This window comes from Diceros bicornis, chromosome 29 (assembly GCF_020826845.1).
Source record: "Diceros bicornis minor isolate mBicDic1 chromosome 29, mDicBic1.mat.cur, whole genome shotgun sequence".
NCBI classification, from domain to species: Eukaryota; Metazoa; Chordata; class Mammalia; order Perissodactyla; family Rhinocerotidae; genus Diceros; species Diceros bicornis.
Window position 1 is genome coordinate 15,799,971 of NC_080768.1, and position 22,834 is coordinate 15,822,804.

General features: G+C 40.9%; 1 protein-coding gene across 5 annotated transcripts in view; it reads left to right on the plus strand.

Moving 5' to 3' along the window:
• The window catches only part of STOX2 (storkhead box 2), a 223,878-nt gene extending 209,912 nt beyond the window's left edge, over window positions 1-13,966 (plus strand). For 3 of the 5 annotated variants that reach the window (XM_058524957.1, XM_058524960.1, XM_058524961.1), the window contains 2 exons: window positions 626-2,891; window positions 7,514-13,966. In XM_058524957.1, the coding sequence (XP_058380940.1) occupies window positions 626-2,891; window positions 7,514-7,709 (2,462 nt within the window). In that variant the 3' untranslated portion in view covers window positions 7,710-13,966. Of the gene's footprint in view, window positions 1-625; window positions 2,896-3,054; window positions 3,104-7,513 lie in introns of those variants that run through there. The other 2 variants (XM_058524958.1, XM_058524959.1) reach the window with 2 other exon arrangements.
• Window positions 13,967-22,834: the final 8,868 nt, after the last annotated feature.

Sequence of the window (22,834 nt, forward strand, 5' to 3'; positions counted from 1 at the left end):
ATTTGTAACAACATTAGCAGTCTACCTCCATCTAACTTCCGTCTCTTCCCAGCTTTTATATTTTCCCCACTCTATTGGTAGTAATAGTCATAAGAGTTATCAGCGAAAACTAGGATTCACACTAAACTTAATGAATGCCTTTGAATCCAGCTTACTTGCTTTATGATAATACTTTGAAGCTTGGCAAAGTTAATAGGATTCTGTCTTAGTCAGTCTGGGCTGCTGTAACAAAATACCATAGACTGGGTAGTTTGACAAGACATTTATTTCTCACAATTCTGGAAGCTGGGAAGTTCAAGATCAAGGCACCCACAGATTTGGTGTCTGGAGAGAGCCCTCTTCCTGGTTTGCAGACAGCCGTACCCTCACGTCACAGAGATAGAGGGCTCTGGTCTCTTCCGCTTCTTTATAAGGGCACAGCATGGGGGCTCTACCCTCATGACTTCATCTAAATCTAATCACCTCCCAAAGACCCCACCTCTGACTACAATCACATTGGGTATTAGGGCTTGAACATATGAATCTTGGTGCGGACGCAAACATTAGGTCCATAGCAGATTCCGAAAAATCAAGATCAATAACATGTTCCCTCTTCATTCTCACAAATGTGTTCTTTTGGTTTTAGGTGTTCCCACCCCAAGCCAGGAAATTCTACGGCACACACTGAACACGCTGGTTCGGGAGAGGAAAATCTACCCGACACCAGACGGCTATTTCATCGTGACCCCACAGACTTATTTCATAACTCCTTCCCTCATAAGAACTAACAGTAAATGGTACCATTTGGACGAGAGGATACCTGACAGGTCTCAGTGTACCTCTCCACAACCTGGAACCATAACGCCCTCTGCCTCAGGCTGCGTCAGGGAAAGAACATTACCCAGAAACCACTGCGACTCTTGCCACTGCTGCAGAGAAGACATGCACAGCATGCATGCGTCAACTCTGCAGAGGAAACCTGCCAAGGACTGCAAAGACCCTTATTGCCCTCCTTCTCTCTGCCAGGTGCCACCCACTGAAAAAAGCAAAAGTACTATAAATTTTTCTTATAAGACAGAAACTCTCTCAAAACCTAAAGATAGTGAAAAGCAGTCCAAAAAATTCGGGCTCAAGTTATTCCGGCTAAGTTTTAAAAAAGACAAGACCAAACAGCTAGCCAATTTTTCCGCCCAGTTTCCTCCTGAGGAGTGGCCCCTGCGAGATGAGGACACACCAACGACTATCCCTAGGGAAGTGGAAATGGAAATCATTCGGCGGATTAACCCAGACTTGACCGTGGAAAATGTCATGAGGCACACTGCACTGATGAAGAAACTTGAAGAAGAGAAAGCGCATAGGAGTAAAGCAGGGTCCTCTGCCCATCACAGCGGAAGAAGTAAAAAGAGTAGGACTCATCGAAAGCCCCATGGGAAGTCTCGGTCACACAGCAAGACGCGTGTGTCTAAAGGAGACCCATCAGATGGCTCTCACCTGGATATCCCAGGTGAGAGAGAGTATGACTTTTGTGATCCTCTTACCAGGGCCCCCAGGGAGGGCTGCTTCATCATTGAACACAAAGGAGATAACTTCATCATGCACAGCAACACGAACGTGATCGAGTCTCATTTCCCCATGACGCCAGAATGGGATGTGTCTGGGGAATTGGCCAAAAGGAGAACTGAGATGCCTTTTCCTGAACCTTCCAGGGGCAGCTCCCACTCAAAAGTGCACCGAAGCCACAGCCATACCCAGGACCGAAGGTCCAGGAATGAAAGATCCAACAAAGCCAAGGAGAGATCCAGATCCATGGATAACTCCAAAGGCCCTCTGGGTGCTTCTTCCTTGGGGACGCCTGAAGACCTGGCTGAAGGCTGTAGCCAAGACGACCAAACCCCTAGCCAATCCTACATTGACGACAGTACTTTAAGGCCAGCCCAGGCTGTCGGTCATCAAAGGGCTCACATTTCATCCACAAGCTATAAAGAAGTGTGTATTCCAGAAATAGTCAGTGGCAGCAAGGAACCTTCCAGTGCTTGTAGTCTTTTGGATCCAGGCAAACCGCCCGAGAGTTTGCCATCCTATGGTGAACTCAACTCTTGTCCAACAAAAACAGCTGCAGATGACTATTTCCAGTGCAACACCTCCAGTGAGACAGTGCTCACAGCGCCGTCCCCTCTGGGAAAGAATAAAGAGGACCATGACACTCTGGCCCTGGCAGAAGGAGTAAAGAAGCTGCCTCTGTCTGATAGACAGGGCCCACATTCCTCCAGGGAGCCTGTAGGGCACAAGGAGGAGTCACCACAAGGGCCAGGTGGGGGCCCAGCCCCTTCGGGGGCAGTGGCTGAAGGGATTGCCAATGGACGACTCATCCAGCATCACAACGCTGAGCCCAGCAGCCTGGACAAGAGGAAAGAGATATTCAGCAAAGACACACTGTTCAAACCTCTTCACAGCACCTTGTCTGTAAACAGCTATCACAAATCGAGCCTGTCCCTCCTCAAATCTCACGCGAAGACACCTGCCGACACGCTGCCAGGCCGATGCGAGAAACTGGAGCCGACCCTGGGGACCTCAGCAGCACAAGCCATGCCTGTGTCCCAGCGTCAGCAGGAGTCAGGGGGGAACCAGGAGGCCTCTTTTGACTATTACAACGTCTCTGATGATGATGACTCTGAGGAAGGGGCAAACAAAAACACAGAGGAAGAGAAGAACAGAGATGATGTAGGCACTATGCAGTGGCTCCTCGAGAGAGAGAAGGAAAGAGACTTGCAGAGGAAATTTGAGAAGAACCTCACCCTCCTCGCCCCAAAAGAAATGGACAGCAGCAGCAACCAGAGAGCCACCCATTCAGCACGCCTCGACAGCATGGACAGCAGCAGCATCACTGTGGACAGTGGATTCAACTCCCCACGGTAGGGAGAGGCGTCTCTCAGCACACACATACACCTGTCAGGGCCTGGGGCTTTTTGCAGATAACTCGGAAATTTTCTGATTTCACAGTCTCAATTCTGTGAATGAGGGTTAAGGGTTGTGCGAGTTGTATTGTTAACAACCTGTTTCTGGCTTCTTTTTCAGGAATTGAAACAAATGTTTCTGCAGCTGTAGAGATCACCAATCTGGACTGGTGGGTTGGCTCCTTCCCTCAAACTTGCATCAGTCCAATCTAACTAAGACCAACGTTTCCCAGTATTTTTTCTTCTTCGTTTATATTGCCACTGTGCTGATAAAGGAAAGGGTTTTTTAAGTCCTCCAAAAACAAGAACTTTTTGAGTACAATGAGTAGTCAGTGTGGGGGGATAGGAGCTGGGAATAAATTGATTGATTTAAGGATGGAGGTCCCTCTAGTGAAAATATAACAGCAGATCTCAAAACCTTTCCAGTGGATCTAGAAGCTCATTCTCATTTTAATCCTGACTTTCTATGCAGCCCGCCCCCCACCCCCGCTCATATACCTTCCTCTCACCGCTCGCATGTCTAGAAATGGAACCCTGTTCCTCTCACAGAAAGATAGGGGCCTGTGCTCTGTTAGATCCAAGCATGTGCCAGCACCTTTCTTTCTCCTCCTGCAGAATTGATACAACCCATTTAGGCACTCTTATCATATTCCCTTCTTTTTAGTAGGTGCTGGTAACTCAGCGAAGGGTTGACAGTTGAGAGTATGTAATGCCCGTTGGTCATGCATGGAAGTGGTTCAGGAATTAAGAAAGCAAAAGAGAGTCTATGCAACTTCCTTTTTTCCTCCTTCACTCTTCCTTCTCGTCAAAGAACAACTCGGGACCTAATTCTCCCTCTAAGTTCTACTCCAGATTGGTGACTCTGAGGTGCAGAAATACTATTGAGAGATTAACATTTCTCATTAGCTGTGATCCCCAAGATTTTATAATATTTATAATTTTAACAAGTACCCAGATATGATTATGTATTTCATACATTTATTTTAGTTATTAAGAATTGAAATTCTGTTATGATCATTTCACTGTATCTCTGGATAATTTGGAGACAGAGCATCCCAAAATCAGAACTGGGAATTATTAATCTGTTTATCCCGTATTAGGCCTTTGTTATTTCTTAAAGGGCAAGTTCTCGATTATTATTTTTTTCTTTTTGTCATGTAACCTTTTTGACAAGTTAACACATGGTGTGGAAGTCCAGTGTCTAAACAGACCACAGAGATAGCACTCTGGTTAAAGTGGGTGGGAGATCAAGAGCCCCAGATCTCCTTGGCCATCCCATGAGGAGCCCTAAGTGACCTTAGGGAGCTGTGGCACTCAGTCTGAAAACTACTGGCCTATTAAGTGACTTTTCTAGGAAGTAATTTTGCTAAATGTTTTTCTATCCCAAATCAAATCTTAATTTATTTACCAGTTATTTTCTAGTCTTTTTCTATCTCTCTCTTCTACTCTTTTTCTGTCCTCTTGAATTCCTAGTAGTGGATGCCACATAAGCATAATTGAAGGTCTATAATCGATGGTAGAAGTTCAGAACCATCACTTATGGAAGGTTTGGTTTATTTGCCTGTACCTAATATTCTACTGTTTCTTATTATATAGGCTCTACCTGCCTAATGCTTTTCACACAGCAGTTTCCAACCCTCACGCTACCCTCTGGCCTCTTGCCCTCCACAGAAGGAAAGCTACAATACTCCACAGATGGTTGCTAAGGAGATGTTGAAGAGTCATTTAATGGGTTCTAATTCAAAAACCTACCACCGTGTAATATTGAAAGTTTTTTGTTTGTTTAGGGGCAAAGAAGCAGAAATATTCATGAAATAGCTGAACCAGTCTCTCCACAGAATATATTTTATCTCTAAATTTGGGGGTGCAGAATATAAAATTTATGAATGGGATTATTTCTTGAAATAAGTTTGTGTGCATTTCTTTAATAATGTACATGAGGTTAAACGCTTTGTCCTGGTAGAAGGTAAAGGTCATTCTGAGGATACAGTCTTCATAATTAGCTGCATGTCTGTCCACTATTATTAGGTAGAACTTTGTCTATAGGACTACTACGTAGATCACCCATAAATTTCATGCAGTTAGAGAATCTACATAACAAGTCCTAATTTTCCCCCTTTCGTATTTAATATCCTTTGGTTAGAAGCTAGGTGACAAACTTATTTTCTATACCTATTTTTAAAGTGTATTTTCTGTACACCTCAATAAATTCACTACATTGCCTTTCTAATGCATGAGGATGGTCTACGAAGGAGAATATTTGAGTTATAGGGAGTTTTGCTCTCCAGCATGAGGAGTATTTTAGCTAAATAGCATTATCATGCTGACACCTCTTCACTGCTGTGAGATACAGGAATCTTAAGTGGGCCATTTATTCAGATCTTTCAGTAAATAATTCACTGAGCAACTAAGATCCAGCCAAAAAAAAAAGACCAAAAAGGATGATCTCCACACTCCCAGCTTTCAGTGCTGGCGCAGAAGTCATGTTTAGCCACATTTCCAAAATTCTTCACTCCCTTTTCTTGGGAACTAGACGGTATTGAGAAGGAAAAAAGGTAGAAACTTAGACTATGCTATGAGATCTAATACTGGAAATGAAAAATCTTGACATGAAAAGCCTACTCTTCCAAATCTGAGGCCAAAAACTGGTTGATAAACATAATATGAAAATCAGAGGGACCAAAGTCTGCCAAGGATGTGTCTGCTTAATGTGCTGCACGAGCATGTGCTGCCGAAGCATGGGGCCAAGGGAGACGTGCCGCGGGAGGGTGAACAACAGAGCGGCTTGGTTCAGTTCTTCTGCCCATAAAATCTTGAAATCTTATTTTTAAGGTTGCACTCCATTAGCTCTCTTTAAAAAAAGTAAGAACTTTTAAATTTGATGACTAATTTTTACTGCAAACACTCCATCTCCATTAACTTGTTTGTCATCATAGCCAAAGCCCTCAATATGAATGTCACACACTGTACTTATTACAGCAATAGTGAAATACATCCTTTGGAGAAACGGGAGTGCTGTACGTATTTATCACTATTAATATGTTGGCTATGCTCAAAGGTGGTCAGAGGCATCTTAGAGCACAGACAGCTCCCAACTTAGATGATCTGTTACACTCGTGCATTTACAGCGCCTGCCACAGTGCTGGTTTAAAAGTGGGTTCTTTGGGCCTTAAAATCCATTTTCCCATAGAAAAGATATCATTAGTAATGTATAGATTCCCAAGTCAACTCACAGTAGCTCCTTAATTCCTTAGATGCCAGATGTACAATGGAAATAATTTACATTTGTCTAGCTTTTTAGTATACAAATTCTTTATCGATGCATATTTCTTCTTCACGGTCACTCCATGAGTAGGTGAATGGCATGAGTCTATCCAGTAGGGTGGATGTTTTGAGCATCATTATGGTTTCTTCAATCTCTTTGTAAGCTGATAAGTTTCTTATTACCATTTCGAGGACCTTGAACATGAAACCCATGTAGGTCCCATCAGTCAGGCCAAGTAATCTTATTTCTGCTCTTACCCTACACATTTGAAATGTTAAATGTTCTAAATCTCTTGGAGCAATAAAATAGATTCAAGTATTTCTGATGCAGAAAAATTAAAAGAGAAATCAAGATACTAAAGCCATTAAATCACCTCTGTTCTATTAGAATCCTTTAAAAATAAAATATTTCTACCAAAGCAGCAATGGGGGCAGGGGGACGGGGTTGGGGTGGATAAATGTAAACATTACAAATGAATGGGGAAAATTTAAGATTCCTTATCTGAAAATATAATGTACTTTAAAGTGTTAAAATTTGAAACAGAGGTATGAAGTGTTTAAAAAGAATTTTATTCCCATCAGAGTAGCAAATTAGCTGGTGCGTTGCTTGAAGTCCAAAGTCAAAATCTGCTAGTCAAGAATGAAGAACAGAATCATTAGGGTAAAATTATTGCATTTACTCAGGACCAGTTTGATGTATATCAGTGAATTTCCAGCCTGAAATGAAATCATTACATATGTATATTTACACGTATTCTTTTTTAATAATTTTATTTATTTATTTTTCCCCCAAAGCCCCAGTAGATAGTTGTATGTCATAGTTGCACATCCTTCTAGTTGCTGTATGTGGGACGCAGCCTCAGCATGGCCGGAGAAGTGGTGCGTCGGTGCGCGCCCGGGATCCGAACCCGGGCCGCCAGCAGCGGAGCGCGCGCACTTAACCGCTAAGCCACGGGGCCGTCCACACGTATTCTTTTTTAAAACTAATAGGATAGCTAGCGATCCCATCAAAGTTTGAAGTAATTTCCTTGAATATGAAAGGAAGGTAAAGACATTTAATGTAAAGACATTTAAAGAGCATTTAGCTGTATAAAAACCCTTTATTCAGTGCGCTGCTGATTATAACATGTCTTGTGAAAACTTTTGGAGCCCATGTCGGAGGAGCATGTGTGAATAATCAGGATGAGATAGTATGTATATGACATTGGGAACCGACAGAGGAAATGCATTAACTTACATCATTAGCTCTTCCTCTGGGGCTAAGTACATAATTTATGTTAAAAACAAAACAAAACAAAACCTTTTTACTCTTTTAGCACTCGAGAGAGCCTGGCTTCCAACACGTCAAGCATTGTTGAAAGTAACCGTCGTCAGAACGCTACCTTGAGCCCGGCCCATGGCGGAGCTGGCCCGGCCTTCAACTTCCGAGCGAGTACGGACCCCCCAACCAATGAAGCTGAGAAATTACAGAAACCTTCCAACTGCTTGCAAGCTTCTGTTACTAGTGTGTGATAGTCATTCTGCCTCAGATCTCCTGTCTCATTCGATCCAGCCAAGTTTACGACACTGGGACTGATGTTTACATCTTTGGAAAGACAAGCATCTCAACCACAGTTTTTGTGTGTACTTAAACTGTGCTGCTAAGTAGGCTAGGGCAAAAAACAAAAAAAAATCTTTATTTCCGAGTATTGCTTTTCACATTTATGGCTCTGTAGCAACAGAATAGCAGTAGGGGTGATATGTGTACCTTTGCTTCACTAATTGTAACTGAGCACACATAGGAAAGTCTAGACACTGTAAGTGTAATATGCATTCTCAATGTCATGCAGTTGCCAATTTCATTTTTAAATGCCACAGATGTGTGTTGCTCCCAGTCTGTGGTCAAATGGTCCCACAGAACTGATCCTTGACACTTCCAAAAAAAAAAAACTAAGCCACCACAAAATGTCGAATGCCAGGGTCCACCTTGAGGGGAAATCAATGCCAAACTGGTTAGAACGGACCCCAGCCCTTTGTGTATGTGAATTGTTTATGCACCAATCATTTTTCACTGTGAGTTTTCGTGACATGATTTTGCAGGAGCCCATGGAAGTGTGTCAGAGGGGTCGTGATCAAAATTCTGGGAGTGTTTGTTTTCAGGATTTTGTTTTTAAGTGTAACAGATGCTTGTCTGATTTTTAACCTTCCATAATCACAAACAGGAATATAGGCCTTTGAATCTGAAGTGGACGAAGGAAGGGCATCCCCAGCCTGGCTGGGGCACAGCACTCAGTGATGGAAGAGGTAATGTGGACTTTTAAAAGGTGTTAATCAAATATTTAAGGAAGATAATTTCCTCCTTGTGATGCGTAGAATGATCCTATCTTGTTATAATAGATACGATAATTAGTTTGTTTAAAAGCAAAATGTTCTTTGTGATACAAATGAAGAGTATGGCCTGGGGATGTTATTCTTTCTAATGGAAGGACATAAATCTATTTTATGTAGTTTTAAATAGAATGCCTAAATTAGGCTGTGGGAGATAATTTTTAGTGGTTATAGGAAAGAGCAAATTTAGGGAGAGTTGAACTTAAGGCCTTTTATTCCTGGGAAGATATCTATAGAGAAAACTTTAAAATAATTTTTGATTAGAAATATACATGTGCCCATGTAATTAACAACAGAATGTGCTCATTCTGCAAATGTGGTATAATCCTAACTTGTATTCCCCTAAAATTTATCAGAATAACAATTATGCATACATGAACTATGCCAGAGTAATGTTTACAGATACTTTGTAACCAATTTCAGGAGGCATTTTTAAGTGGCTGTATAGTTATTAGCCCAACTTATTTCAAAATGGTTTAACATTTTGCTTTGGTTTACAATTCAAGTTGAATACAAAGAAGTCTCTCAGCAACAAAACAATTAAAGATAATCAAGCTTCAACCTTATAAGAAAGAGACATGTCAAAGTTCCTGTGTTTTATATTATGAGAACAATGGAATAAGTCTGTAGATACTGGAAAATTATTTGCAAAAGGGTTCCATACGACACAAGTAAACGGTCTAACAGAGAGTTTTATTTAGTTTAGTGGCATGTGCTATTTGGAGCCATAGACCGTAAAATATATATCCGAAAATAAATCTAAAATATTTCCACCTCAGACTTCAGTAATTGGCATAAAATTTGTGAACCACTTCTGCTTCAGTATTAGGTTTAATCACTGGCAATCTGTTTAAAGAATGCAGTCATATACAGAGTTGGACTGATTCTTGAAACATTCAGATACTCCCTCATGCTTTTTCAGATCTTTGGAAGTTGCACTGGGTCAAACTGGACTCGTCAAGTTTCGCATAGATTCCTTTTTTGTACTTAGAGTGAAACATAAGCACATTTCTTGGTAAACTCCCACACCAGTAAATGCTTAAGTCAGTTGGCTTTCAACTTCATGCCTTATTTCCTCCAAGGCATGCCTTGATTGCTCAGAAATGCACTATTTGTCTCATTGCTTAAATATGTCCAGAAGGAATGATAATGTGTCTAATAGACTATATTCATAGTCTGTTTCCTTGGGGAGTTGTATACCAGACGGTTACTAAATTCTTCTGTCTAAATTTGTTTTTTCCGAAAGCCTGCTCTCAAGTGTTTATCATACTGTCAGTTCATAAATAATACGACCATTGAAACAATACATCAGCCTCTAGTTGATCCTCTGAAAGTAGCCATTCTAATAATCAAATGCTATGTGAACAAGAAAGAAAAGCATTACCTTGAAGAGAAGCTTTAAAATATGAATTTATCAATAATTCACAAGAAATAGGTTTACAGAAGACATCATTCAAATAAAATGTGTACACTCTTTGCCTGATGCTATGGGGTACATGATTAAAAAAAAAAAAAAAAAAAAACTCCCTTAGACCAGCAGCCATGAGTGTAGAAATGATGGACTTTAAAGATGATAAGATGTAAGCAAACGTTCCATGTAGAAATTTCCCCGTCTGAATCTAATCGGGGTTCTCGAATGGGGGAGGGGTGGTGGCAGGAAGCATGTTAGAGATGTGACCCAAGATGGTCTATGGTGAAGTTCTCGGTGACCAAACCCTCCGGCCCGCTCCAGGCTTCGCCAGCATCCTTTTCCTCCAGTGGGATGAGAGCTTTGTGTTCCACGGCTGCTTCTCTCTCTAGTCTTCACTTAGAGTTTATCAACGGAAAGGTTTACAAAACTGAATCTGGTTGAATCTCTGTGTAGCGTTCAACTTTAAAGGGTCAACCCATCTGTCGGCATTTTGCACACTTATGTATTATTCTGATACAGCATATTACTTTATGGTAATTTTTATTTTTACATATAACTACCTCCATAAATTTGATGAAACGGCAGCAGTGCGTTGAAGTGTATTGTTCAGAAAAGCAGAGTTTAAAACTTGCGGAAGCATTCGGCCATGGCGTTCTGTGTGTGTCGGTGATTGCCTATGTGGAGTCATGAGTTTTCATTGCCATGATTTTCTTTTACGGCATTATTTCACTTTCCGATGTAAACCTGTCTCTCCTCTCGTCCCCACAAATGTGCACTTGAGCTTGTTACAAATGAAAGGAAGTCGAAATTTCTTGTCTTCTCCCCTACCCCCTAATTCCTGCTAAAAGCTCTTTCTGGTGAAGAGCCAGTTGGTAAACAGAATTTAGCAAGCTGTTTACTCCTATAGAAATCAGATTTGAATTCTAGGTTTTCAGTCACAGAATACACACGAGAAATTTGGACTGCCAACTTTGGAGCACTTTGGGCCTCTCCGCCTTCACTCACCTGCTACCATATTGAGCCCAAACTTCATTTTAATCAAAGGAGCTGTGCGGTTCATTCATAACTTCTGTTCAATAATTTGTATTCCATTTTATATATTTTGCACACCTCAGGGGACCTTAATGAGTGTATGAAAGGGGGCTACCATCAAATAGAGAAAACAAATAGAAGAGCCAAAAGGGGACTAGCTGGATCAAAATTAGAAATTACTGCTTCTCTGATGTTGTGAAGCTCAAGTTCAGGAAGCATAAATTGAAAGTTAATCTGGAATAACAATGATCTGAACACCAGCTGTTCCCACATCTCCCTTTTTCATAACCCAACCAGCATTTCTAAAATGTAAATTTAAATTATATTGCAGTCACCGTGGGGAGAAGAAACCTGTTCCATGAAAACGGAAGCATTGTTCCTTTTTTTTAGGTCGGCACAGCTTTGTACAATTCTACCCAGGATAAACCACTTATCACCACCAAGTGTACTTGAAAGTAAAGTTTTTAACTTAAATTATAGGCATGTGGCTCCCAATACAATAGTGATCGTATTTTGAAAAGTCTTACCATTTATAACATGGGCAATATTTGGAGCTTGACTAAAAGCCAACAACCTATAAGGACTTTGCAAGTCCATTTGGGGATCTCAAAGTGCTTCCAAAGCATTCAGATTCACAGACAATTAACAAAGCAGGTCATATTTGTAATACCCATACTTGAAATGAATAAACAGAAGGAGTGGCTTCAGATTACCCAGAAACACAGTGGCAGCTATCAATGACCTATTTTCTATCTGTCTGATAGACCATCATGAGAAATCACTAAATACAATGCTATTTTTCTGATATGTGCTAATAAAGTCAACGAAACAAATACAATTTTACACTTTTGTCCATTTTCATTCAAAAAGTTCAGGGTGTTTGAAATTTTACACCTCGGCACACCTTACCAGTATTGACTTACCATCTGGGAGATGGACAATCCACCCAAATGCCATTGTGGTCAGAGGTAGATTCGGCCTACAGCCTTGTTTACAGTTTCCTATTGGGCTTCTCTATTTCCTGTGCTAGAATACCATCTTTCAGGAACATGTCTGCTCCTGCAGTGGAAGGTGCTGAAACAGAAATTTTAATTAAAAACTTTATCAAGTACTCCTCACAGTGCTCCTTAGCACAATAGAAATTCAGTACAGTACATTCAGCCCTCTGAAGAATCGGGATTTCCCAGGGAGCTGATCTAGTTCTCAGTGTTTTCTCAAATTAGGAAATATAAAATCCTTGACAGGGACCTTCTCCGTTACCACAGGCCAGTCACAGAACCAGCTAGCAGCATGCTGTCGGGAGACAGTGGACCCCAGCAGAAGTGATCCCTACCTTCCCCTTCTAGCCCCCCAGGACCATCCTGCCCGTTGTCAAGACATCCAGTACTCCTATTCTCGAGCATCTCTTCTGCACACATTTAGGGCTCGGGGAAGCTAGGACACAGGAAAAGTGAATGTAAAAGCCATGGAAATCATTGTTTTGCTTTGGGTTAGTAAAATATAGGCAGGAAAGAGATTACTATCGGTCTGATCTTTGCCTAGTAAAAGAATCAGCTGTCACTCCACTCTCCCAGAAGGTTTTACAGTATTAACAATACATCCAATATTTTCCCACAGATTTTTATTTAGGAGACATTTCATAACTTATATATATGAAAAAATTCATTATTAAATTTCCTGGTGCATTTGAAACAGACCTTGGCATCACCCTGAGTTTATCTCTGCGTCTTTTGCAGCAGCATCTCGGAGAGAGTCCCCAGTGTTTTTACATAATTCTGTGTTTTTATAGTTGTTCTGTGACTTGCAGTTGCTGATTTGCAAGGTTCAGAATTCTACAAGGCTCAAGGGGGACTAAACCTTCTCCTTATGATTGTATATTATCAGTTATAGGGCTTGAATCGCTCATTGTTGGCTGCAAATGTGAACACACACACACCCTGCCAAGGAGGGAAGGGGGTGTTTCCCAAGTGAGGCAGCGATGACTCTGGAAGCAACTGTAAGGCTAGAAGCTGGGCTGGTCCACATACAGCTGCCTATGTCCTTGACCAAAGGCTGGCCTTGGCACCCCGTTCCCTTACTCCCACCAAAAAGAGGTACCAAATCTGACATCTAGGATCTCCTCCAATACCGATCCTCCGCAGTTACAGGAAATTCATCATGAAGTACACAGCAGCTCCTCGCCTTCCTTTCCTCCGAGGTCCTCCCTCCCTGTCTCCTTCCCATCCCCCCGCCTAGACACCACTACACCACCACGGTGTCCACATTGGAAGGGCAAAACAGTGTGTGGTCTTGTGCACACATGATGGGTTAGGACTAGAGCTGGCCCAGGGTCACCTTCATGTAAGTATTGACAGCTACAAATTAAGGTCCTTAGAGTAGTTGACATAGATACTACTTCCTGGAAGAGAATTCAATTTCAACGTTAAGTTTAAAGGGATCATAATTCTGCAGGTATCTTTCTCTGAGTGACTGAATGTGACTATTGCATTAGGGTAAATGAATTAAGAAGTGCAAGTGGGATTTACTGTATGTTAGAAAGGAGTTTTGCAGCCAAGACTGCCTTGAATAAAATGTGTTTGCACTGAAAAAAAAAATTTTAAATTACTTGGTCTCTGGTTGCTGTAAAGGTCATCCAAGATGGATGTTCTGTTTATATTGTATAGTATTTCATATGAAATAATTACAGTTCATGAAATGTCTTCCCTAATGTTACTGATTTATAACAGCACATTTGTAACATGGTTTTTAACGTGTCAGTGTACCATATTGTAAATGATGATGACTTGTCATGCTTAGTATAATAACTTAAAAGAAAAAAAAGCACAGGGATTTTTGTAAGTCTATATTTGAAAGTCCCTCCATATGGTAATATTGTGTTCATGTTGTTTATGTAGTGTTGTGTGAAATATCCATTTTGGATTGTGTTACTTTTTAAGATATTAAATAACATTTGGTTATACGTCTAAGTGGATTTTTTTTTGGTACTTGAGAGAAAATACTTGAGGTGAGATCAATTTATTTCCTCAATATGATTTCATAACAAATTTTTATTGCACAATCTTCGTTATTAGAGCTTTTGAATTAAAATAACAAAAAATAGAAATTTCCGATCAAAATCTTTTTCCAGGAATGTTGGGAAAAAAATCATATTTTTAGCTAGCTATTCAAATTTAAAACAGGGTGAGGCTTAGAGATGCATATAATTAAGTCTTCTGTATGAAATTATAAAGTAATGAGGTTGGTTTTTTGTTTTGTTAGCACTCATCATAACTTCTGTTCCTAAATAAACGTGATCCCCTCCCCAGTAAACGCTCGGAGGCTATTAACATATTCCAGTGAGGCACTTGCAAGTTTGGAGGCCTCCATGTTTAATTGCCTTTGGAATCTATTATACGTTCTTTTGACTCTTTGTCCTGGGAAGAGTGGACTCTATTTTTTTCAAACCAAAAGTGATCTGCTGTCAAGCAAATAATTAAGCTAGGAAACAGCATTATTAGTAAAAAACAATATGGAGCTATAAAGTTGAGCCTGATTTCTTGTAAAGGCAATACCCAAAGCAGACTTCCAGAAACTGTTCTGAACAATGACAGTGTCATTTGGATAAGGGTGGAGAACCCAAGGTGACTACTTTGAAGGACAAGTCTTATTTTAGTTGTGTAAATTTGTCCATGTATTTTAAACGGTCTCAATATAGACACTTCATTTTTCATGCGTGAAGTTAAAAAGAACAAGAATCCTGGAAGTATATTGTGAGTTTCAAGCTAGGACCAAAAGTTGCTGTGCTGAAGGAAAGGTAATTGTATGTTCCTTTCAGAACGATCCAAGGAACTAGACACACGGAGGAAATGTGGTGACTTAAGAAGAAGATGGAAGGCAGGATTCTGACTCCTTTGAGAGAATGGTCACAGTTCATAAAAATCTTTTCTTTCCAAAGGAAATGGTATGGTTTTAACTTATTTTTAAGTGTTGAGAGTGGTGGGATTTTTTTTTTTCCTCCATAAAGAAAATCCAAGCAGAGTACTCAATATTTGCCCCCTACCCTGTTACAGCTGTGAAATCAAAAGCCACTGAAGAATAAAAAGAAGTTATTCACCTGACTTGAATAATTTGTTTAACTGTGAAATCTTATCCCTACTATGGGAATACTTGGAGTTAGTGGTATTCCCCCTCTTTGGGCCCAGTGGCTCCAGCCTTTTCCTGTAAAGCAAATAGTTAATCATGTAACACATGGAATAAGTTTGTGCGATGAGTATTTACCGAGCACATGGTACCATGCAGGAATTTCAAGAGAAATCAGGGAACCTGCACTCAAGATAGGCTGGGGAGGGTTTTTGGTGAATCTTCTTAAAAGAATTGCATTAGAAGTATGATGTTAAGCGTGAGAGGAAGATACAATATGTTAGGTAAGAGAAGTAAGGCCAGAGATGTTTGGAATTCAGAAGGCAAAACTGAACTACTGATGAACAATGAAGAGGAAATTCTTGCCTGCTCAGTCAGATCTAGGACTTAGAGGCTCGTGTCTGTGGCTCAAATGGAGTGAATGTCCTATACCTCGAGCCAGCAGGGGTTTGTCTGGGTGACCATTTAGATGGGTTACTCAAGCAGCCCCCAAATTCCATCAAACACATTCCTCCCAGGTCACCTTCCTTCACATCACCCTGTTTCTCTTCCTTTGTTGTCAAGTTCCAAGAATTATTTTTCTTTTCTATTACCTTGGGTTTATTTTACTTTATTACTCTTTTCTCATCGTAAAAGCATGAATTTTTGTTTGTTGTTATGCTTGTCTATTAATGTTTGGACTTGTTCCTGCTCTCAATTATATATATAATAAAATATATACTGTAATATATAATATAGTATAGTATAATGTATAGTTTTTTTCTCTTTTTCCCTTCATATGTTATTTGATGGTTCATAAGACATCTGTATTGAATGGAAATGATCGATATCCAGACTGGGAAGGTTTCAAGATTCTCAGGGACAGAGTGATGACCTTGGAAACAGAAGATACCATTTCCACAGTTATTTCCCTTCCATATCTCCTGCATTTAAAAGGGACCTACTTAGGTAGATTAGGGGGCTCTAGCTGGCCCCATGAGAAGTCAGGCAAATGGACACGATAGAAGTTATCTTTTATAATTGATTTCCCTAAAGATTTCAGCGGTCAGCATACTTTATAGAGAACTATTGAGAGTAAAGCACTTCCATTGCATTTTTAAAGCAAACATAACAGTTTTAGAATTATAGAATTATTGTGATGATAGGATGGAAAGTTCCTGTATACCCCATACCCAGCTTTCCCTATTGTGTGGTACATCGGTCACAGTTAATGAGCCGATACTGATACATTATTATTAACTAAAGCAATACTTTATTCAGATTTCCTTAGTTTGTCCCTACTGTTGTTTTTCTGTTCCAGGAGCCCATCCAGGATACCACATTACATTTAGTCCTTATGTCTCCTTAGTCTTCTCTGGTCTGAGACAGTTTTGTAGGCTTCCTTTGTTTTTGATGACCCTGCAGTTTTGAGGGGTACTGGTCAGGAATTTCGTACTATGTCCCTCAATGTGGGTATGTCTTATGCTTTTCTCATGATTATGTGTTACGGGGGGGAAGATCACAGGGATAAAGTGCCATTCTCATCATATATCAAGAGTATCTACTTTCAATATGACTGACCACTGTTGATGTTGACCTTGAGTGCCTGGTTTGAGGTAATGTTTGTCAGGTTTCTTCACTATACAGTTACTCTTTTTCTCCATTTCTGTGCTGTACTCTTTGGAAGAAAGCCACCAGGCACAGCTAACGCTTGAGTGAGGAGTTATTCATCTCTTTGAGGGTGGAGTATCTAAATAGATTATTTGGAATTTTTCTGTACAGTTTTGTCTCTTCTTCCCCATGTATTTATTCAATCATTTATTCATATCAGTATAGACGCATGGCTATTTATTTTATACCTTAGGTTATAGTCCATGACTGCTTTATGTTATTCCTCACACTTTTCCAGCTTTTGCTGTTGCTTGCTCCTTCAGTTGGCTCCTGTAGCCCTTTGACACGCTTCCATCATTGTGTTTGTTTGTTCATTTGTTTTTGAGCACTTCCTAACTTTCTGGCACTATAGGATGCTCTAGGCTCATTTTGTATATCCTGCCCCAGTCTTAGAATCAGTCACTTCTCCAAGGAGCCTGGTTTCTTTTATTGGAGGATGGTATTAGAAACCAAGGTCTAGGAGCTAGGTATGCCCACTACAACTGGGGAGTCATTATTTCTAGGCCTTCTCAGCTGACAGAGCAGGGAGGTTTATGTGTGTATACTAACCTGTGTATAGACACATGTTTATAAATATTTCCATATGTAACATCTCTAGTAAGCTAAATGTGAGTTCATATTGATGGATCCAACTCTAATCCATTACTACATGGATCATTCTAGCCTCCTCCCCTTGCTTATCTGTAACACTCCACTCCAGCAGTGAGGAACCTTGCTCCCACCACCTGCCATCCATTTTCTTAATTGTTCAGTTGTAGTATACATGTATAGTCGTTCATTCATTGCATTTTATAAAACTGATTAGATAAATATGGATAAACATGGAAGTGGAAAAAATGAAAAGGTTTCTCAACTTATTCTAAGTAGGTGGCTTACTGAATGTGACAGTACAGTGAAGATCATAAACTTATTAATGGACTTATTTGGTCCTCAAGGGATTGTTCTAAAGAATTTTAAGGTTCAGAGGAAAAGGGGCACTATTAATATTATTTAATGGGTATCTTTCCTTATGTCACACTGTCAGTACTTGGGAAGAAAGTGATATGTTAACTTAATAGTAACATACCATATGTTTGGTAAGCCCCTACTTTCTTCTCCCCACTTCCAATCTCTGCATATCTAAATTTTAACCATATTTCAAGGTCCAGATCAAATGCCTTCCCTTTCACAAGGGCTTCTCTGAACACCCTTTCCACTTCCGTGCCCTGACACGAGTATGGCCTCTCTCCCTCTCTTACAGTACAACATTTATCATTTCCAACCCTATGATCTCATTTTTTGTCTTAAAGTCAGGACTTCAGAACCCTGCCCAAGACCATGACCTCAAAGTAAACAACTGATGCTACTTTTATATTCTTACTGGATTTCCCAGGGGGCACCTCCTCTTGTCACTGTTTCTTGGTGGCCCTTATGAGCTTTGAAATCTTCAGTAGGCTCAGCTGCGCGAGAAACGGGCTTGGTGTGAAGGCTTCCAGCAGGATTTCAAGTGTTGCATACATTGCTCACGCCTGCTTCTAACCTAAGTAGCCTTCTAGAAATGTGCTTACTAGCTGCTGCTGCTCTGCCTCAGTGTGTCTTCCCTATTACAACAGAAAACCAGTAACTAGGGTATGGCTTTTGAAATGTCAAAAAGTTGTTGAAAGCTGAATGGGACGCGTTAGTCCCTCCTGCGAGTGCACGGGCTGCAGAATCCTCATTCCTTTGCTCTTGGGCTGTGACTCTGGAGGAATTGTGTTTCTACTCAACACTCCTCACTGTGTCTGTGCAACAAAAGGTGGGAGAAAAGTTAAAAGAGGTGGTAAAAAGCCATTGAATGGGCAGGTAGGGGAAGCTGCCTACGTCTGAAAGGGGCAGCCTCGCTCAGTGAATGTGTGGAGTCCATTCTTGGGGGATGACGCTGTGTGCTTTGCAGGGCTGGGGGGCCGGGGGTGGGGTCTTCCTCAAAGTGGTGGGACTATTTATGACCACAGCCACAATGTGTTTCTTTTTAACCATATCTTAAATCTAATGACAGCTGACTATTGTTTATGCAAACTTTCCATGGAAGTATAACCAAAAATAGACTCTCTCTCTCGATTTCATTTTTTCCCCTTTATCTCAGCCATATGTTTTTCTTTCTGCTTCTTGTCATTTCTTCCCCCACCTCCTGCCCCTTCTCGTTTTGCATCTGGGAGATTTTGACTCCAGCTAATTTTTCATTTTCATGTTCTCATTTCTCTCCCCCAACCCCATCACCCACTCTTAAAACCAGTCTTTCATTTTGATTTCTTGATCATCTTTTTTATATCTTCCTGCCATGATGTCCCCAGCTATGAGTAACTCATTTTGTAGCTGTAATATGGCTATTTAAACAACTTAACCAGGGAGTTCTACTGACAAACTACTTTCTATTACTCCCAAATACTCAGGTTAACTAAAAAAGAAAATTTTTTTCCTCCCCAAAGCCCCAGTACATAGTTAGATATTCTAATTGTAGGTCCTTCTAGTTCTTCTATGTGAGCTGCCACCACAGCATGGCTACTGACAGATGGGGGGGGGTGCAGTTCCGTGACTGGGAACCAAACCCGGGTCACCAAAGTGGAGTGCACCGAACTTGAACCAGTAGGCCATCAGGGCTGACTCTAAAAAAAAAAAAGCTTAAAAGCCTTGCTCTGGGTTGACATAATACAAAAATCTCCCGAGCTCAAGTTTACCTGTGGTGTGGGGAATCGGTGTACTCAGCAGGAGTACTAGAATGATGTTATTTTCTGTGGCACTAGGGTCCTGCCCTGGGGTGTGGTTGTGGGTCACGGTGAACTGAAGGACCACAAAGTCAAGTTCCTACTGGGAGATGTGGTGTTGCAGGTAAATTGAATAGTCTTCCAAATCCACACTTCCTGAAAGTCTTGCCTCTATGAACATACACATCTTAATTTTAGTTTTCCATATGTGCCAATTTTTCTACAATAAGCATATATGATTTTAAAGTCAGAACGCTGCTTATGAAAAACTAAACTGTTTACGAATACAATAAACTGAAGAAAGTTAATAAATTGTGATTTGGGTGCATCCTGTGTTTTAATCCTCTCTGGTTAGCTAAGTCCTTCCCTTCACAGCACTTTCTGGCCACTTCATCTCTGATGGGGGTAAACTCTGAAGTTTGCAGATTTCTCTTGAGTATAAAGAGCTTTACTAATTTTTCAAGTTGTAGATCGGTGTGATTCCCACTTTCCAGAGCAAAAATCATTCTCCTGGTCTCAGTAAAACACAATCCAGAATTTTTTCATATGAAGTAGCAGTAAGAGGGAAAAAACCGAGGCCAGCCCGGTGGCGTAGTGATTAAGTTCACGCACCCCGCTTCAGCGGCCCCGGGTTCACCGGTTTGGATCCTGGGCGTGGACCTACACATCGCTCATCAAGCCGTGCTGAGGCAGTGTCACACATAGAGTAACTAGAAGGATGTACAACTACGACATACAACTATCTACTGGGGCTTTGGGGAGAAAAAAGGAAAAAAGGAGGAAGGTTGGCAACAGATGTTGGCTCAGGGCCAATTTTCCTCAAAAAAAAAAAAGAAAGAAAGAAGGCAAAAACCACCATTCAAGGGAAGGGTAGTCTCTTCCTTTAAGCTCAGAGTAAAAACCATCACGTACGGGAGACAAATGAATCGTTCATAGCCACTATAAGTTGATGTTTGATTCATTCTCCTCATCCTTTAGTACTTAAACATTCTTCCCAAATGATTTGTCAAAACTATTTCCCCTCAGAATCTAAGTGGGAACCTACTGTGCCCCCAAAATCTAGTGCTTGTCGATTCATGTTGTGCTTAATCAATTCTTATCATTTGTCATAAATATATCTAAGTCATAAACTTTAAAAAATATCACCCCAAAAAGGTAGTCCCTTAAAGGGGATGCATTTTTAAAATTTAGGTCTCTGTTGTTGTAGACTAGGTTTTTGCAAAGCTAGATAAGTAAATGAGGTTTAATTTTGATGGTACCCTGAGTACTGCTTTTCTAAATTCAGAAATTAATAATATACCATCTAAGGAAGGAACCTAAGTCAATAGAAAAATTATACACAAATATACCTGTGTGTATTGTAATATCATTTGAATATTAATTTTGATACAGCAGATATTTCAAGCAGCAAATGTTCAGTGCTTTCCTCCTGGCGGCTAGGCACCCTGGTAAGTTCTAGGGACACCAAGTAAATGACATGATCACTGTCTTCTGGAAGATTCAGAAGGGAAGGTCAGCCCTACACTTGGAAAAGTAGCAATGCAACCAGGGTTCAAAATGCTCAGGATAGCATGGGAAAGGGCACGTGCCTGGAGCAGCTCCAGGTTCCCGAACTATCCCACCTGCTCACCGACTGTGGGATTTGGCAGTCAGCCTCACTCTTCTGACCTCTGAGGCTCAGCATTATGGTCTGTTAGAAAAATGGGGACGGATTCTGCCTTCCCTCTCTGACAGTGACGTCTATGAGGATGACCAGAGACCCATGAAAACTGCGCACATTGGGTAAGGTACAAAACCAGTATTGTGCTATTGTGGGGTTCAGGGGAGACAGTGTACTATTGTGGTGCTATTGTGGCTGAGGTATTCTTATGGACAATTGGGATTTAAGGTGGATCCTTAAAGGAGGTAGGAACGGAGGGGTCTGAAGAGTTTTCCAGGCATGGAAAACAAAGGCTTAAAAGCAGGAGGGGCACAGAAAATGTCTTACATTTGCAAGACAGAGAGTATATATAATTAATCTTCCTTTAGACTTAATGTTTATCATAAATGTTGTGAGTGTATTTGGGGGGAAAGGAGAGCTAACATTACATGTAAAGTTTCTAACACAATTTTGCTACAGAGCATTAAAAATGATCATTGGAAAGTGACACACTGGAAGTCTGTCACGTGTTATTGCTTTATATCTGCAGATGGAGCCACCACCCACACCCTCGCTTTCCATTACAGTCGTGCACCGCATAACGACGTTTTGGTCAACAATGGAAAAGGTTGGTACCATAGAGCCTAGCTGTGTAGTAGGCTGTACCATCTAGGTTTGTGTAAGCACACTCTGTGATGTTCACACAATGACGAAATCGCCTAACGACACATTTCTCAGAATGTATCCCCGTCGTTAAGCGACTCATGACTTTATTGTCTTAAGTCTAACTTCCAACAGGAAACCGTCTGTCTTAGCCCATCCCCCCTCCGGTCATTTTAACTCTCTTGTATTCTTTGCTTTTCTTACTTTTCCTGTGTACATATTGTGTGCCCCCAGTTGGATTATACAGCCCTGGAAGTTGGGAAGGGTTTCCAATCATGTCACCTCACAGAGCCTGGCAGAGTGGTGGGTTGGTGCTATAATGTCATGCTGACAAACCGTTCTTCCTGCTTCGTGTCAACATGGTCACTAATTCTGACAGTCGTATCCACCTACAGTTCTATTGGTAGGTTTCAAAGTATCGTTCACAAAGTAATACACTTGCACTTGGGTAGAGAAAAAGCCAAATGTATTTTTAAGACTTCTGGAATACCTATAATTTTGTGCTAAGTTACCATACCATAGTTATTAATGTAAAGATGGCATGATCTTACTATATTTTGTGTGTGTGTATGTGAGGAAGATTAGCCCTGAGCTAACATCCGTTGCCAATCCTCCTCTTTTTGCTGAGGAAGATTGGCCCTGGGCTAACATCTGTGCCCATCTTCCTCTACTTTATATGCGATGCCGCCACAGCATGGCTTGATGAGCAGTGAGTCGGTCCGTGCCCAGGATCCGAACCAGCAAATGCTGGGCTGCCGAAGCAGAGCACATAAACTTAATCGCTGTGCCACCGGGCCGGCCCCTGATGTTACTATATTTTATGTTTGATTTGAAATGGTTAAATACCATATTCGATTCTGAACCCAAAATACAGGTCTAAGTCTGTTGCTCCCTTCTTTAAATCCTTTCAATGGTCAAAATTAGGTCAATCAGATCCAACTCTACTACAGCTTGTAAGGTCCCTCCTGCCCTGGCCCGTACCTTTGTCTCTCTACCCTTATATCCCATTCCTGGGAGTGTTCCAGCCAGAGCCTTT